This window comes from Typopeltis vanoorti, chromosome 6, assembly GCF_054136105.1.
Source record: "Typopeltis vanoorti isolate ZY-2024b chromosome 6, IOZ_Tvanoo_1.0, whole genome shotgun sequence".
Taxonomy (NCBI): Eukaryota; Metazoa; Arthropoda; class Arachnida; order Uropygi; family Thelyphonidae; genus Typopeltis; species Typopeltis vanoorti.
The window spans coordinates 15,218,538-15,236,057 of NC_143554.1; the positions used below are offsets into that span (position 1 = coordinate 15,218,538).

Here is a 17,520-nt window from a genome sequence, read left to right on the forward strand (position 1 = left end):
ACATTTCCTGGTCATTACCTTCCACATTACCAGGTTTAAAGCAACATCAAATGAAGTATTTCATTCTTTTCACCTCTGTCTCACACCATGCTGCCTCAAAATCATTACCACTATCCCCCCCCATCCCCCCGCGCATCTCTACATTGTATGGACATGACTCTTTTTCTATCATCAGTAGCTCCACCACCCTTTTTCCCTTACAATACTTCATTCCCTTCCATCTATATTTCTTAAAAGATATCATCCACCCATGACTCACTTATCGCAACAATTTTTGGGTGATCAAACTCAGTCAATCAACCAATTCATTTTCCCTGTTTCTGATTCTTCTTAAATTCATATACAAACATAACAGCTCATTGTTTCACTGATACCACTTATAAGATGTGACTCCTCCAAACTTTCATTGAGTCATTTCATTTTTTCCTTACTCATCCCAGAACTCTCTTCAAATCCAACCGTTTTCCCTACATCCCAGATCATTCCCTTCTCTTTTTGTCTAACATAAATTCACATTCTCTTGGAGCATCAACTTTTCTTATGCTGTTGAACGTTTTTTCAATTGGTTATACTATAAATTCAAGATACAAGAAATTATATTCTTGGTTTCATCCTTTATCCAAGTGTAAGCAAACAAATTGTGTGTGTGAAGTCACTTCCTGACTGGCTACTTGTATATAGAGGTTAATGATTCACATCAATTGCCTTAGTACCCCATAATACAAAGACCATATGCTTGCAGACATGTGAAATGCTAAGCATTATGGGAAGGGCCACTACCCAGACGAGTTTCGACCTTTATTCAGGTCTCGTCAGTTGGAACCAGACCTAGAAGTAATACCAAGGTTGAAGTAATGCAGAAGTTCTATTTCCATATATAGGTAGCAAAACATATTTATTTTAAAACAGCTTTGGCGCTTGTACATGAACGGATACAGCATACCAGATTTCTTTTAATAAATTTAGTTTAATCCTTTATCCAAGTGTGTGCAAAAAGTATGTGCCTGAAAGTGACTTCAGTACTTTCAGGTGCATACTTTGTTTGCACACACTTGAATAAAGGATTAAACTAAATTTATTATAGTCTGACCAAGTGAAAAATAAACTTTCAATATCTTTCTCTAAATCCAGAGTAATTTAATAAAAAGGTGGCACACCGTTTGGCAGCTCCTATAGGAGGAGATGACCTTGCTAATGCTTCTGCCTGGTATCTCCACTTGGGCCTGGCTTCCACTGAAGAGACCTCAATTAAGGTCGAAACTAGTCTGGGTAGTGGGCCTTCCCTTAATCATAACATTATACATATCTGCAAGGAGATGTGTTTTGCATTATGGGAGATACTGAGATAGGGTGTTGGTAGCTTGCTCCACCTTTGCAAGGAATTGCCCGGTGTTGTACCACTTTACCCCAGTCTTGAAGATACTTTAAGGCACAAACTCTGTTTGCACACACTTGGATAAAGGATTAAACTAAATTTATTATAGTCTGACCAAGTGAAAAATAAACTTTCAACTGATTTCTTTTAAGCCAAATAGCTTTAGACTATTATCAGATTTATGACGATATTTCTAGTACTTTAGATCAAGATATATGGTCGCATTTGGCCGGAATGGTCACTATTAGCTATGATAAAGCCTTTACAACAAGCAAATGTAATGAAATTAAAAAAATTTAACGATCTTTATACAAAATGTTTTAAGTCAAAACCTTCTCTACCAGACAGCAAAGTTATTTTTAATTTATCGGATCATGTATTAACAAAACCAGAGATCAATATGCTTAAAAAAGGTTTTAATTTTGCAATAACACCTCATAATGTACTTAAAGTGGATATCATTTGTAATATAGAAAAGGCAGTCTCGTCATTACCGGAACCCATAGCTAATGATATTAGATTAAAAAGTAGTATCATCCTCTCATCTTCCAGAACTCCTAACAAAAACATCACTACTCTAGAAAAATGAACATTGTATAGTTTGAAGAAAAAGAAAGACATTATCGCATTGAAAGCAGATAAGGGAAATTCAACAGTGATTTTAAACGCCAGTGATTATGAAGATAAGATTAACAGCTTACTGTCGCATACATCAACCTACCGTGTCCTAGTCACAGACCCAACACTAAAGAACCACAATGATACCAACGATTTAATACGTCACATGGTGAACTGGTCTATAGACTTAAAATGAAGATTGAAATCCATGCATCCACTAACACCAAGACTATATGGTGCTCCTAAGGTACATAAAAATGGAATACCACTACGCCCGATTGTGGATGGAATCAATTTGCCTGCCAGGTGTTATCTAAACACCTGGCAGGCCTCCTCAAACCACATGTCCATAATTCGGATACTTATGTATGAAATTCGCACCATTTCATTGAGAAACTGAACAACTCTATCTCCAATATGGATTTACTCGCCAGCCTGGATGTTACATCTCTATTCACTAACATCCCTGTGGAGGAAGTCATCAACATTTTAGGAAGTTTGCTCCCACAAGACATTACTTCTCTGTTCCGTCATTGTTTAACATCAAACTTTTTCTTATGAAATAAAACCATATATCAGCAATTGACTGGCCTTGCAATGGGTAGCCCCCTCTCTCCATCTTGTGCTGATCTCTTTATGGAGGATTTTAAAAGTAAAATCTTTTAACTCCTAAACCCACAGTATGGTGGAGATATCTTTATCGTTTGGAACCACACAAAAAAGGACCTGTTCGCCTTTCTTAACAAAAGCAACTCTCTACACCACACAATCAAATTCACTCTAGAACTTGAAAAAGATAACCAATTATCATTTCTGGACACTTTAATTAAGAAGCTTCCGAATGGTGGTATCAACCTCTCAGTTTACCGCAAACCTATCAATACAGGACGTTATTTACATTTCACTTCCTCCCACTACATTTCTCAGACTTAGTATTGTACACATGTTGAAGAACCATTCCTCTCTCCTTACAACAGATCAACAAGACCTCCAGGAAGAACTATCCCCGATACCCACCAACCTTACCATGAATGGATTTCCTCGAAGACTCGTCCACAAGATACTTTTCTCTGAACCCCGACAGAGACAACAAGATGATATACGTTATATTTCTACCATCGTCATTCCATACTTGGGGACAGTTTCCAATAAGATTGCTAAACTCCTTAGACCACATAAAATAAGAGTGGCCTTTAAACCCACAGAAATGATTAGACAATTCTTAAGATCTCCAAAAGATAGCCATCATTTCTCCAAATATGCTGGAATTTATAATATACCCTGCTTGTGCGGCTTGAATTACATCGGCCAAACTTCAAGGAGCCTTGAAATTATGCAAAAAGAACACATAGGTGACGTCAATAATAACAGAGAAGAAAAATCGGGGTTAGCTTTTCATTTCTCAAGAATGAACCATACCATAGAGTGGGATAGAAGCACAATTCCTTACATGGAGGAGGACTTCCGCTTCCGAATTTTTAAGGAGACCACAACAGTTGCTCGCTGTATACAAAACCATAACAGGAACCAAGGACTAATCTTGCCCGTGATCTGGAAGACTCTTATCAGATCATTCCATTTGCCAGAATTGAATTATAGTGCCAACTATAGAACATTCCTAAATAACAACAAGTGATATCATCCACGCTCTATGCATATATTGTACGTGCTCTGTTCTTTGTTTAATATAATTGGAATCGGTTGACAACAGTTTTTTACTTTTTAGTGCCTTACATCAGTTATGTACCCTGAAGATGCCGACAGCCTTAGTTGGTATAACATAGTTGTTTATTATATGCACTTGATCAATATAATCCCGTTAAAAGTATTTCCAGAGCTTTTTGGAAATTAAAGAAGAAAATTAAACGTTTTTTAATCATGAATCCAGTTGACTGCATTCTCTCCAAGGTTTTTGAGCATTTCAGCTGGTATTGAATCAGGACCTGGGGCTTTGCTTTTCCTTAATTTTTTGATTGCTTGTTCTACTTCACTTTTGAGGATCTCTGGTTCTGTTTCCAATTTTTCCATAGCTCTATCTTCTTGTTGAATAGTTGGGTCCTTGTGAAGTTCGGCACAATACTCCTTCCATCTTCTGGCTATGTCATTAGTGTCATTTATGATCTTGCTGTTTTCCTCTGCAATTATATTAAGTTTTGGTTTGAATTTTTTTGGTTATATCCTTAACCTTCCTTGAATAAATCTGTTGTTTCATGAGAGTTGGAGTGTCTTTCTATTTCTTTACAGATGTTTTGGATATAGCTATTTTTATCTTTTTGACAAGATTTCTTAATAGCTTTGTTCAGGTAATTTGGATTTTGCCAATTTATTTTAATTTGTTTCCTTTTTTCAATTAGTTCTAGGGTTTCTTTTGTAATCCATGGACTACCATTCGTCTTTATTATTGGACTTGTAGTATAACCAAGCGAAAATTGAAGATACCAAGAAATTATATTCTTGGTATCTTTATTTAGGTTATAACCAAGTGAAAAAACTTTCAACATCTATCTCTAATCCAGAGTATTTTAGTAATACGGTATTTCACCTTTGCTTGTATAATGCTTAGCATTATACATGTATGCAAGGGTTTCTTTTGTAATCCATGGACTACCATTCTTTTTTATTGGGATGTTTTTGGCTGCAGATTTTGTAATTGTTTTTTAGGTTATCCAATATGATTCAATGCTTTGTTCCTGAGGTGTGCTTTTTTGTTTCTTGAGCGTTGATTCAATGTCCATTGTAAATTTGTTGTCCATTTGTGAAAAGTCATATCTTTCATTGCTGTTATTCTTGTTTGCTTTCAGATGGATATTTAAATTAGAGATTAATAATTGATGGTCTGCTCCACAGTCTGCACCTTGCAGTGTTTTGGTGTTATTGATTAGTGTCCTCCATCTTCTGTCAATTAAAATGTAGTCGATTTGATTCTTACATTGGTTCCCAGGTGCTACCCATTTGTATAGTCTCTTCTTGTGCTGTTTGTACATAGTGTTAGCGAATGCTGATTCCCTTTCAATGAAGAACTCCAATAGTTTTTTTCCTCATTCATTTCTAATTCCCAGTCCGTATTTTCCAATGATTCCATTTAAGTGATCATCATGTGCATTGAATCCCACCTTAGCATTTAAGTCTCCTAGAACTATTCGAATATCCTTTCTTGGTATTGTATCCATAGTTTCATTTAGGTCTATGCAGTATTCCTCATTTACTTCATCTTCTGCATTTGATGTGGGTGCATAAACTTTTATCAGCGTTGTTGGAATTGGGTTGGTGTTTAATATTACTGTTGTGATTCTGTCACTGACTTTGTTGTATCCTTTTAATGCTTTACCTATGTTTTTATTAACAATGATGGCAACTCCCTTTTCACTGTTATGGTCTGGACCAGAGAAAAACACCTTATTTCCCTTATGTGTTGTAAAATGACCACTTTCTTTCCAGTGAGTTTCGGCCAACCCTAAGATTAGTATCTTATTGTCCTCCATTTCATTCTGTATTATGTCTAGTTTCCCAGGTTGTAGGTGTCCTCTGATGTGCCATGTTCCTATCTTGAAGGTCTTGCTGAGAGTTATTTTATGATGATCTGATTGGTGATTTTGTGGGCTGAGATTGTCATCAGTCTTGTTGACATCATTGTTCCTCAGCCTAGTCAAATTTGGTCTTTGTTGCACATTCCTTTCCGCTCCATGCTTAGAGGGTACCACCTTGGTGTGCCGAGCTGGTGGCTGCCCCTCTGTTATAACTCTACAAATAAATGATGCTATTCTGCCTGTAATTTATGTTTTGATATGCCATATTTATAAATATAAAATATCAGCATTATATTGATTGCAATATGTATTTTTTTACCTTGACATAAAGTACTCTATTTCCTATTTTTAGTGAAACGAAAGCTTGTTCTTTGATAAAGTTTATAATTGACAAAAATAAGTTTTAGAGGATATATAACAGTTAATACTTTTGCTCGTTATTATTCATATCATCTCTCTCTCCATTAAAGGACACAGAGCCAAGTATGTCTGCATTGAAATTGGACCAGCAAACAGCCTTTGAAGAGATACCAGTAAATACCACTATTAAAAATGAAGATGAGAAACTTCCTGCTGCCATTCAAGCTTTTTTTTTGATTCCTGACTTTACAGTTGAATTGCAAGGCAATTTGGACAGTGGTAAACAAAGTTTAGTCTGCCTTACATTTCAAGAGTTTTCTCTGAAGTACAAAAAGGAAGACTGCTATGAAACTTCTCTACAGGTAATTTATTATTGTAAATTATGTGCACATTAAGTATTCACTGTTATGAGTTATGTGCATACTAACAATTTTAATTATGGGAAAATATAGTCAACTCACGCTGTAGAAAACTGATAGGGAAGATTATAAGATTTGTTGTAGTGCTTTTTATTTTAGAACAGCATTATTACTCGGACTTTATTTGGCTTTTTTGATAGTTTGATATAGTGAGAGGTGACTGTATTATCAGGTAGCTATGTGCTGGACTTGTACACATCTTGCTTTTCCTTATTTTTTCTGTTTTTTTTTTTTTTTTAAATTGTCGTTGCTTATTCTTGTGTCAATAAAGTTATTCCGAGTTCACTTAGTTGTTAAATTTAATTCGGTTGGCAGTCTTATTTTGTAAAGAAGATAAAAATAACATGAAACTTTATAATATCTCAAGTTAATATATATTTATATGTATATATTATTATTCTTAAAATGGTTTTATTTCACTAGTTCACTAAATTTATAATGCCAACAAACATGCTAAGCACACTTAATAACAGTTACTCTTACTACAACAAAGTTATAAGAAATCGGTTAAGTAGGTACAGTGCTGCACTAAAAGAAATTTATCATTGCTAACTAGCATGACATGACACCTCCAGAGTTGAATTCATCGAGGGAGGATACTCACAACACACAACTGTCGATTATAAGAAATATTCCTGATGTAGAAGTTTGATTTTAGGATAGCTGATAATAACTTACAGTTTTATAACAACATTTTGATGTTTGTTTGCATATCATCATTTGGGTTACTTAAATCATCAGACACCAGTTAAGGAAAGAATATAATTCAAAATGGAAGACAGAAGATAGAGAACCCTTGGGAGGTGTTAATTGTAAGATGGCATCCACTTGTAAGTCATTGAGAAAATTATGCTGAAATGAGCATCAATATTGTTAGAATTAAGAGGTGATATATCAGCAATGCTGACTGTCTCCCCAAAAACTTATAATACATTATATCAAGTTATTAAGTACATAAACTAAACCTTTGTGATATACATTCATATCACAAAGGTTTATGAACTTAAAAACCTAATGATTATGGAAATTCTATTATATTTTTAATTTGATGAAAAATAACATTTTCAAAACCTTTATAATAATATTATAACATTAGTAATATTTTGTAATATATGAAATAACTCTTTATTGACAAAGTATTTTTGTTGAAAAGATTTAACTTTGAATCCTATTTAGACATGAGCAGCTTTTATAAATGCTTTTCAGCTGAGGATGACTTCAAATATGAATAATATGATGCATCAACGGTTTGAAGCCAGGTTCATAACGTTTGGTCACTGCAGTTGAACTTCAGTGAATTCAGAAGATTAAACATATGAACTTCATATGTTTAAATGCCATAAATCTGGATTGGCCCAATGTGCAGTCATAGCCATAGAGTGAGGTTCAGGCCTTTTTTATCATGCCATCAACAAAGAGATGCTACACTAAGTATAGCTGTAGTGTATCCCTACACCTTGTCCTCATCTTAATCAGATCAACTGTATGCATATCTCTAAGTTTTGGCAAGTGATTACTATTAAATGTTTATAATATTTTTTAAAAAATTAATTATACATTTATGCTTACTTCTCTGAACTCTGAATAGTGTTTCTGCTTTCTTGTCCAGCTGTGACTGAGACGTGATATTATGCGCACACTATATGACTCATTCTTGTGTTCATAATTTAAATGTTATAGCCAGTTCTTCTGTCTTCTTTCTGAATTAAGCTCATGACATACTGAGCAAAATATATATATAGGAGTAATAAATTCTATTTAGTTTTATTCTTACATGTGTGAAGCTATTATTTAAAACATTATACTGTGGATCATATTATGAGGTAAAGTGGCAGAAAACTTGTTATCAAAATTGGAGATGTTAATCTCAGTTATTTAATTCATGCACTGATGTTATATAAGTAAATCCACTACCAGTTTGCAACTAAATAAAGTTTTTTTTTGAGGAAGTTGGCAAATCAAATATTGAAATAGATAATAGATTAAACAAAGATGGTATCATGGCGAGTCAACTGAATTAATATGAAGTTGGAAAGAAATTAGTCAAAAACACTAAACTAGTATTATGCGAAATCGTGCTCAAACCAATTTTAACTTATCTGACAGCTGGGTTAAAAATAAAACAGATCAAATACTAGAGACGAGCAGTATGAGAGTTCTAAGAAACAATGGCATAATCATATTCAAAATGAGGATATAAGGAAGGAACTTGATATAGTTGGCATTCAGGATTGTTTGAGCAGAGCTAACCTTAGATGCCATGGTCAGTTATACATATCAGGAATATGATACAGTAGCATCATATTTCTGATATGTATTCATGATACAAACCATACTAATTTTATAAATGAAATTACTAGAAAAATAGACATGAAAATAGCACAGAAAATAGGCTAAAATGTTATTTTACTTGTTTTGTTGAACTTATAGAGCAAGTAAAATAATATTTTAGCTACAATTTTTAGTGAAGATAGCAAATTAAATATGTAAAGAAAGAGGAAGAATCAAAATCCTTTCTTTTAGTGTTACTCGATGATCAGCATTCATTTTTGAAATTATGGTCTCTACAACAGTGTTAAAATAACTCTTTTTATTATCCCGACGTTTCGATCTTCACATCAAGATCATCATCTGGCACATGCATAGATATACAAGACAAGCTGCATTACATTTCAAACTAAGCTAGAGAAACAATGATTTGATCACGTGACTCACTGGCATGACCTCTAGTAAAAAAAAAAAAAAATAATGACATCAAGCTAGATTTAATTTATGATTACATGAATAAACATTCTTTCCTATAGATTTTTTTTTTAACAGTGATGTCCTATTTTTTAGTATTAAAGTTATTTTAGATTTCGGATCCTGGATTTTATACAGTCCTGTTTATAGTTCTTAGAGAGGAAGGATTTGTGGGACGAATATATGCCTTCCATATGTATGGGATTTTTAGACCATCATTATTATTTAGATTGGGGTGGTTGATAATGATCTCACAAGCTTCCTTAAATTTGCGTTTACCATGTTTTGGTGTGATGTAGACAACTAGTGCTTTTCCAGTCAATTCTGTGTAAGGTGTTCAGGGCATGATCAGAAAGGCCAGCTCACCATAATTATTATATTTGATGTGTTGTTTATGTTCTTTTTGTCTGATCGGATTTGTGTGTCCTGTTTCTCTTATGTATGGTATGTTGCAGGTACAGTATATATGGTATACTCCAGGGTGGGCCAGGAAGTGGATCTTTGGATGAGTTGAGTAAGCTTTTTAATTTTGCAGTAGGTTTAAAGGTGGCTTTGAGGTTGTATTTTTGAAGTACTCTGTTTATTTTGTCTGATGTCCCTTTAATGTAGGGAATGGTTATAATTTTACTGTAGTATGGTTTGTCTTTGTTTTTATTGAGGTCTTCTAGAGAATTTTGTTAATAGTGTTTTGGCTGTATCCATTTTTTTTGAAATTATTATTATTACGGGCAGCTCCAAGGAGTCCTTAGACTTATCAAGAGAGGCCCAACATTATGTCAAGAACAACTATTCAACATTCACACAGTATCTATCATACTTCGCCTTGAACTCATTTACAGTCATGGCATCCACAACAGACTCTGGCGGCTTATTCCACTCATTTACCACTCTCCAAGTAAAAAACCTAGCTCTAATACCCTTGCTAATCACACTCTTACCAAGCTTCCATGGATGGCCCCTAGTCCTCCCACTACCAGTCCTATTCTCAAAAATATCTTCTGAATTAATCTTATAGAAACCTTTCAGTAATTTGAATGTCTCAATCATATCACTCCTTTTCTGCCTATCAACCAATTTTTGCAACCCACAAATCTTCAACCTGTTCTCATAAGGTTCATTCCACAGACCTGCTATCATCTTGGTCACTCGTCTCTGGATCCTCTCCACCTTCTCCCCATCAAGAAGAAATCCTGGTGCCCATAACTGGGCACAGTAGTCTAGATGGGGGTCTTATCAAGGCTCATACAACACTAAACTAGTCTCTGGATCCTCTCCACCTCCTCCTCATCAAGAAGAAACCCTTGCGCCCATATCTGGGCACAGTAGTCTAGATGGGGGTCTTATCAAGGCTCATACAGAGGAACAATAACCTGTTTGTCTCCGCTTGTTAAAGTATTTTTCAGCAACCGACTGATTTGATGAGCTGATTTAGCCACTTTTGCAATGTGCCCCCTAAACTTCAGCTCCCTATCCACCGACACTCCCAAATCCCTAGCCCCATCAATCTCCTGGAGTATGGTTCCACCAGTGTGATATACTGCTGCTAATCTTTTCACCCCAAAATGCATAACCTTACACTTTGCCACATTAAATTGACATCCATTTTCCTTAGCCCAATCCTCCAAACTATCCAAATCATCTTGCGAAATTTTGACATTCGGTGCACCCACTATTGCTCTACCCAACTTTGAAGGCCGTCTTTTGGACTCTACTCCTGAATAAACCACTCTCTGATATCTCTCCATCAACCACCCTCCTATCAATCTCACCAACTCTATATCCATCCCCATATGATATGTATTGCTGATCACTTTAAATTCGTTTTTCAATACCTGTTCACTGGATCAGATCTTCAGAGCCCCTGTTTTTTAGGGTGTGTGTTGGGTGGTAGTAGGAGTTTATGTGTATATATTGGCCAGTGTGTGTGTGTGTCGGTTTCCGGTAAACAGTGAAGGAAAGATTACCCGAGGGAAGATGTGTGACAAGTGTATCTAGAAACGGCAGTGTGTTATGTTTTTCAATCTCAGTTGTGAACTGTATACATTTGTGTTGCTTGTTTAGGTGGCTAAGGAATGTGTCTAGTGTCTGGCGGTCATGAGACCAGATCGTATGAACATCGTCAATGTATCTAAGCCAGACTTTGGGTTTTAAAGGGGAGGAACCTAAATCAAGTTGTTCAAAATGTTCCATATAAAAGCAGCAATCGGGGGAGGGGGGATAATGGCGAGCCCATGGCTGTGCCTTCTTTATGTTGGTAGGAAGCATTTTGCCATACAAAATAACCAGAACATAATACATGCGCAAAGAGCACCGTGATATCTGAAGGATATTTATTCTGTAAAAGAAAAATTGTGTCATTGATTGGGACATTCGTAAAGAGGGCAGAGAAGTCAAAACTGACTAATAGATCATCTTTTTCTAATGTAATGTCTTTGATGATGTTTATGAAGTGTTGTGTGTTTTTGATATAGGAGGGGGAATGACCTACCAGCTCCTTGAATGTTGCCGCTAATTTTTTGGCTAAGTGATAAATTGGGCTATCAATCCCTTCAACAATAGGCCTTAGCGGTGTGTTTCCTTTGTGAATTTTTGGTAGCCTGTAAATTCTCAGGGGATGAGCATAATGTGGAAATAGTTTTTTTACTGTATCTTCGGACCATGTGGTAATTGACTTAAGTAGATTCTCTGTTTTCTTTTTTATTCTGTTAGTTGGGTTATAGTTAACTAATTGGTATGTGTTATTGTCAGAGACCAGCAGATTCTTTTTTTTTTTCACATAAGTGGTTTGGTTTAAGATTACGGTGGCTTCCTTTATCTGCTCTAGTTATTAAGATGTTCGGATTTGACTTTAGTGATTTTATCGCTGTTAATTCGTGTTGAGTTAAGTTGCTTGTTATTGTTTTGTTATGATTTAAAATGTTGTCGGTTTCTAAACGTATTTTTCTGCTATGTTATGTGGGATGAATCTTAGGCCTCTTTCAATATTACAAATAAATTCAAGTTTGTTTATTGATTTGGGTGCTATGGCATAATTTAAACCTTTGTTAAGTATCGAGATTTTGTCTTTGTTTAAAGCGTGGTTGGATAGGTTAATAACTATATTACTGTTACCTGTAGGTGATTGGTGGCTCCTGTTGTTTTTTGCTTCTGGTTGGTTGTTATTGTTCATTGTGGAGAAATTTGAATATTGCTGCTAGTTCTTTCGCTTTTTTAGTCTTTGGAATTTGGAAATTTTTTTTTTTTTTAAATCAAAAATAACAATTGTAATAATAGAAATAGGAGATCACTGTTACTGGAAGGAAAACCATCTGTAAGCAAGAATGTTTATTCAAGTAATCATAAATTAAATCTAGCTTGATGTAATTTTTTTTTTATTAGAGGTCATGCCAGTGAGTCATATATGATCAAATCATTGTTTCTCTAGCTTACAGTTTGAAATGTAATGCAGCTTGTTTTGTATATCTATGTATGCTCCAGATGATGATCTTGATATGAAGATCGAAACGTCGGGATAATAAAAAGAGTTATCAAAAATGGAAGGAAGAATCAAAGTTAGCATTCATATGGAATGAGAGAGAAATTTATGAAATTCTTTAATTTTACACTGAGGAGTGTTTAAACCCAGTTTTAACTTAGACCCAGGCTCTGAGAGCTCGGATAGAAATAAAATGATTCATGAAAGACTGGTGGACACGAGCAATATTAGATTTCTGAGATTTGGGGAGCATCGACAGCATAATCATATTAAAAATGAAGATATAAGGGTGCAGTCTGATTTGTTAACACTCAGAAATATTTTGGTCATTTAAATAGAATGGGGAAGGAAATATTAGCAGTGGAGGTGTCTGATGGCAGTAAAAAGACCCAGAGCAAGACCAAGATCTAGATGGATTAATTCCTTAGAAAACCCAAGTCTGAAATCTGACAATATGAACTCCTGAAAGATAGCATGCCAATTTGGAGGAAAACATTTCATAAGAACTTAGTAATGATGTAAATATTAGGCCACTTCCATTGATTGCCACAGTAAGGCTATTCTTCAAAATGGCAATTGGGCCATTTATGTATTGTACCTAAGTTGTATTAAATGAATGAATAAATAATTTCAATGTCTTGATTAAGAAACTCTCTTAGTTTGCTAGCAGATTCAAGTAACTGTAATAATTTTTTTAAACTTTTTTTGTTTACAATTGATGTGCCATATTAAGCTCATCTTTATTAACAAAAAAATAGTTTGAACAAAAAAAGTTCAAAAATAGTTGGTTTGATAAAGTGAATAATATCATTATCTGTATTGATTATAATGCATATCTGTTAATTAGGATTCTCATTATATGCTAATTTTGAAGATATGTTGTACCTGAGAAATTTTAAAATTTGTATTAATTCATTCATGAGAACTCTTTTTACTTGTTTGTTATTAGATTACTTTAAATGCATTAGTGATGGAAGATCTTCAGCAGCCTGCTAATTCTAAACATCGTTATCTTATGGTATCATCTGGTTATGAGAAAAATTCTGCTGGATCTATAATTAAGTCTCAATTTCTTTCCACCTCATGTCCTGATATGACTGGCTGTCTGCCTCATTCTATTATCACGTCGACATCTTTACCAAATTATTTACACACTGAAAATTTATTTAGTCTTCATCAAACTAAGAGTAAATTACCAACAGGTACGTATAGTTCTATCCTATTCCTATTATAGCCTATATTCAAAAAATTATTTTATTCAACCCAAAATAAGAATTTGAATATTTGTATTGTTAGCTGTATATGTATTAAAACCTATCACTATAAAAAAATTACTTATTTTATCTTTTGAATTGTGTGGTGCTACTTATTTTATTTTGTGGAGTTATGTTTTAATACATGTGATAATCGTTTATTTTATTTATTTATTTTTTTTTTTTTTCATTTTTATTATGTGACACCTACCCACAAAAGGTTATTAATCTATGTGCATACAGTTCTTTGAGTGGGTTTAGTGATTTTTATAATTTTTTTTATTAATTTCATTTATTTTTACATACTCTAGAGAAACCTGCTCTGGAGATCAAAGTGGTTTAAATTTAAAGGTGCTTTAGGCATCCATTAATTGGGGTTAGTGATCTCAAACTGTAATGAAATTCACTTCCTAACACAAACATTCATACCCGCAATGGGATTTGACCTTTCAGTCTACTGATTTGTTAGTACAGTTGCATTAATAATTTAGTCAACTAAGCCAATGAAATAATTTTTTCTAACTGATTTTTGTACTTCTAATACAGTGTGCATAATATGCCTGTAGTGGAAAGGATATCTGTGAAAAGAATGCAAAATAGTACCACATTGAACAAGCATGATTCTAGGACAAAATGTTTCTTGTTAAAGACCAATCTGAAACTACATAGTGTGTTTATTAAGTAATGAGATTGAATTTTACAGGACAACCCTTTGAATATAAGTAACAAATGTGTTTATAGTTTTGATCACTAGAGTGTGTTGTAATCGCAGGTGCAACTTACGAGTCAGGTGATGTGGCAGTCATTGAAGTAAGAGTGTGTGAGTGGAGTGTGTCAAGTTGCATAATGGAGCAAAGAGTGGTGATAAAATTTTACTGTAAATTAGGAAAAACTGCTACAGAAGTGTACCAAAACCTAAAAAAAAAGTTTGCAGCAATGACTCGTTGAGCTGTGCGCAAGTGTTCTGCTGGTTTTCAGCGTTAAAATAGGGAAGGGAGTCCCTGGAGGGTGAACCATGCTGCAGATGGCCAGTTTCTGCATGGACAAATGGAAATGTGGTTGAAGCTAGGGAAATTGTTGCCCATGACAGTCGAATAACCACTAGTCTACCCACTGTGTACAACTTGGTGTCAGTAAGGAAATGGTCAGATTAAGCTTAGAAAGAGATTTGCAAAAGAGGATAATTTGTTTGAGGTTTGTGCTGCACACATTGACACAGGAACAGAGAGAGCACTGGGTTGCATGTTGTCAACTTTCATCCATGCAGTTGATCAAGATCGTGATGTGCTACAAAGAATTGTCACTAGTGATGAAAGTTGGTGTTTTCAGTTTGATCCAAAAAGAAAACGCTGGAGCATGGAATGATGTAGAATGTCTTCTCCCCAGCAGAAGAAAATTAGTTTGCAAAAATCATATCAAAGTTTGCAAAAAAAAATATCAAGACAATGGTCAATTTTTTTTTTTTTTTTTTTTGATGCTATTAGAATTATCCACTGTGAATTTGTTCCCGAGTGCACCACAGTGAGCGTGCAGTATTACTTAGGTGTAAGTAATGCAACATCTGTACACTTGCATGCAACATATCAGGAAAGAACTGTTCCAAAACAACGATTGGTTTCTGTTACACGACAACATGCTCACACACTGTGCTCTGCCTGTGAAGCAGTTTCTGGCTTTGAATTTGATCAAAGCCAGAAACCGTCCTCCATATTTGCCAGATTTAGCTTCCACAGTGTTTTTCTCTTCCCAAAGATGAAGTGTACCTTGAAAGGGCAGCACTTCAGCAACATTGAGGACATCCAATTCACTGTGAACCAGAGACTGAACGAGGTTCTCTTTCAGGACTTCCACTGCGCATTCAAACACCTGTACGATGATGTAAACATTGTGTGGAGTTGAAGGGAGATTATTCTGAATATGTCTAATTGACAATTTCAAATATAGTTCTTTGTTTTGATATAATAATTGTCTCGTTACTTAATGGACACACTGTGTATGTACTTGTAATGACATTATTGGAGAGGTTTGTTAGGAATAGAATACAGGATTGATAGGAGGAAGAAGTTGATGGTAATGACCAAAGAGGAAGTTGGTATTCAAATCACAAAGACTGGAAGGAGATCATTCGTGAGATGATCTTCTAATTGGCTCTTTGACTTCTAACTGGCCCCTTCATCCTAAGATGGTTAAGATAATTAGCAAAGAGGTCTGTTTATTTCAAGGCAAGAATGACAGCCCATATTTGTGATTAGAACTAAACTGATTTGTCTCTAGGTAGTGAAGGAGCCAGTTGTTAATGAACTCTCTGTCACTTTTGAGAGAACCGAGTTTTGAAGGCTATAGAACAATTGTTTGATGGCTGACTTTTATCTCCAATTTTGGGAAGCAGCTATATAAAAGTTTGGTTCTGTGCTGTTGGGTAGATTCCAGAGAAGCATTACTGCTTATGTAGACAATATAGGATGGCTGTTAATTTTGAGCTCAACTGGCAGAATACCATCTGCATCACAAACCTTATTAGTTTCAAAACTAATGTAGATTTTTTTGATATTCTTCTGGTGGAAGATTAAAAAATTTATGTTATCAGCAGATTTATGTTGTAAGTATTCTAAAAGGAGATTTGTCATGGTCATGTGTGCAAGGATTGGAAGAAAAGACGATGTTAAGAGGTATGCCTTATCATTAAGCAGTGTTACCATGATACCCTCAGGATGTAAAAGGTGGAAACAATGAATGGCAGAAGTTATGCCTAAGAGCCTTTGTGAGGAAACCAGAAGGCTCAACTACCATTTAAGCAGGAGGTATGCCTCTTGCATTTGGTTTTTATGTGGTGTGATTTTTAGTCATTGATGATTTTTATAGTTGTTTTAGGCTGTAGTGTGGGATGAGTAAAAAGTCAGAATTTTTGACTTGAGCCATTGAATATATATACCATATTTTTATCTTCTTCTCATCAAGGGTTAGGCATATTCCTGTCCTGGCTTCAGTGATCTTACAATCCTGCAATTGGTCTTTTCTCTCATTCTCCTTTTAGTGTATATTTATTCACTCCTTTGGTAGCCAATATTTTTCAGTTCTACATGAATACTCCTTCTCAGGGGTTCCCAACCCTATGCCCGCTGGCACCATGGCGCCCATCGACCAATTTGTGTGTGCCTGCCGCTGTTTCACCGTGTTGTATAGTTTGAAATAATTACGCAACAATTCATGGCATGCTATATGATGCATGCGTTAATGACACATGACGAGTATAGTATTAAACGCATACAATGTAAAGTAGAGGTGCACTGGGAAAACACAGCCTTAATCTTGTCCCCCTCTCAAGCCCACAATATAGCTATACTATGTTGATGATGTGTTATTCATTTGGCCATGTGGTGGAGATATCTTTGAAATGTTTTTAGTACATCCCAATAACCTACACCCAAGATGCCACCTCGCCACTGAAAAGTGAAATTGTTGTCTACCTTAACATTCTTGTCACCCAATTTGTCCAAGATCCTTTTTTGTCTACAGAAAACCTACCTGCACTAGAAGATATGTACATCTCGTATGATATCACCACCACTCTCAGCAATATGGAATTATCAGAATCGTAGATAAATGAGCTAGACCCATTTGTTCAGATCACACTAGTCTATCCACAGAAATAAGTCGCATCTGTGACACCTTTTTTAGCCTATGACATTCTCCTTCACAAAATCAATACACAATCTCCATCCCTCCAAATCCAGTACACCAAAAATCAGTT

The 17,520-nt window shown here is 35.1% G+C and overlaps 1 protein-coding gene across 1 annotated transcript in view; it reads left to right on the forward strand.

Annotated features, from left to right (window-relative positions):
* Nucleotides 1-17,520, forward strand: part of Vps13D (vacuolar protein sorting 13D) — a 1,260,195-nt gene that overhangs the window by 447,401 nt on the left and 795,274 nt on the right. Inside the window, exons 31-32 of the mRNA XM_090393926.1 lie at nucleotides 5,991-6,242; nucleotides 13,466-13,718. Of these exons, the coding sequence (XP_090250052.1) occupies nucleotides 5,991-6,242; nucleotides 13,466-13,718 (505 nt within the window). The remainder of the gene's footprint in view (nucleotides 1-5,990; nucleotides 6,243-13,465; nucleotides 13,719-17,520) is intronic.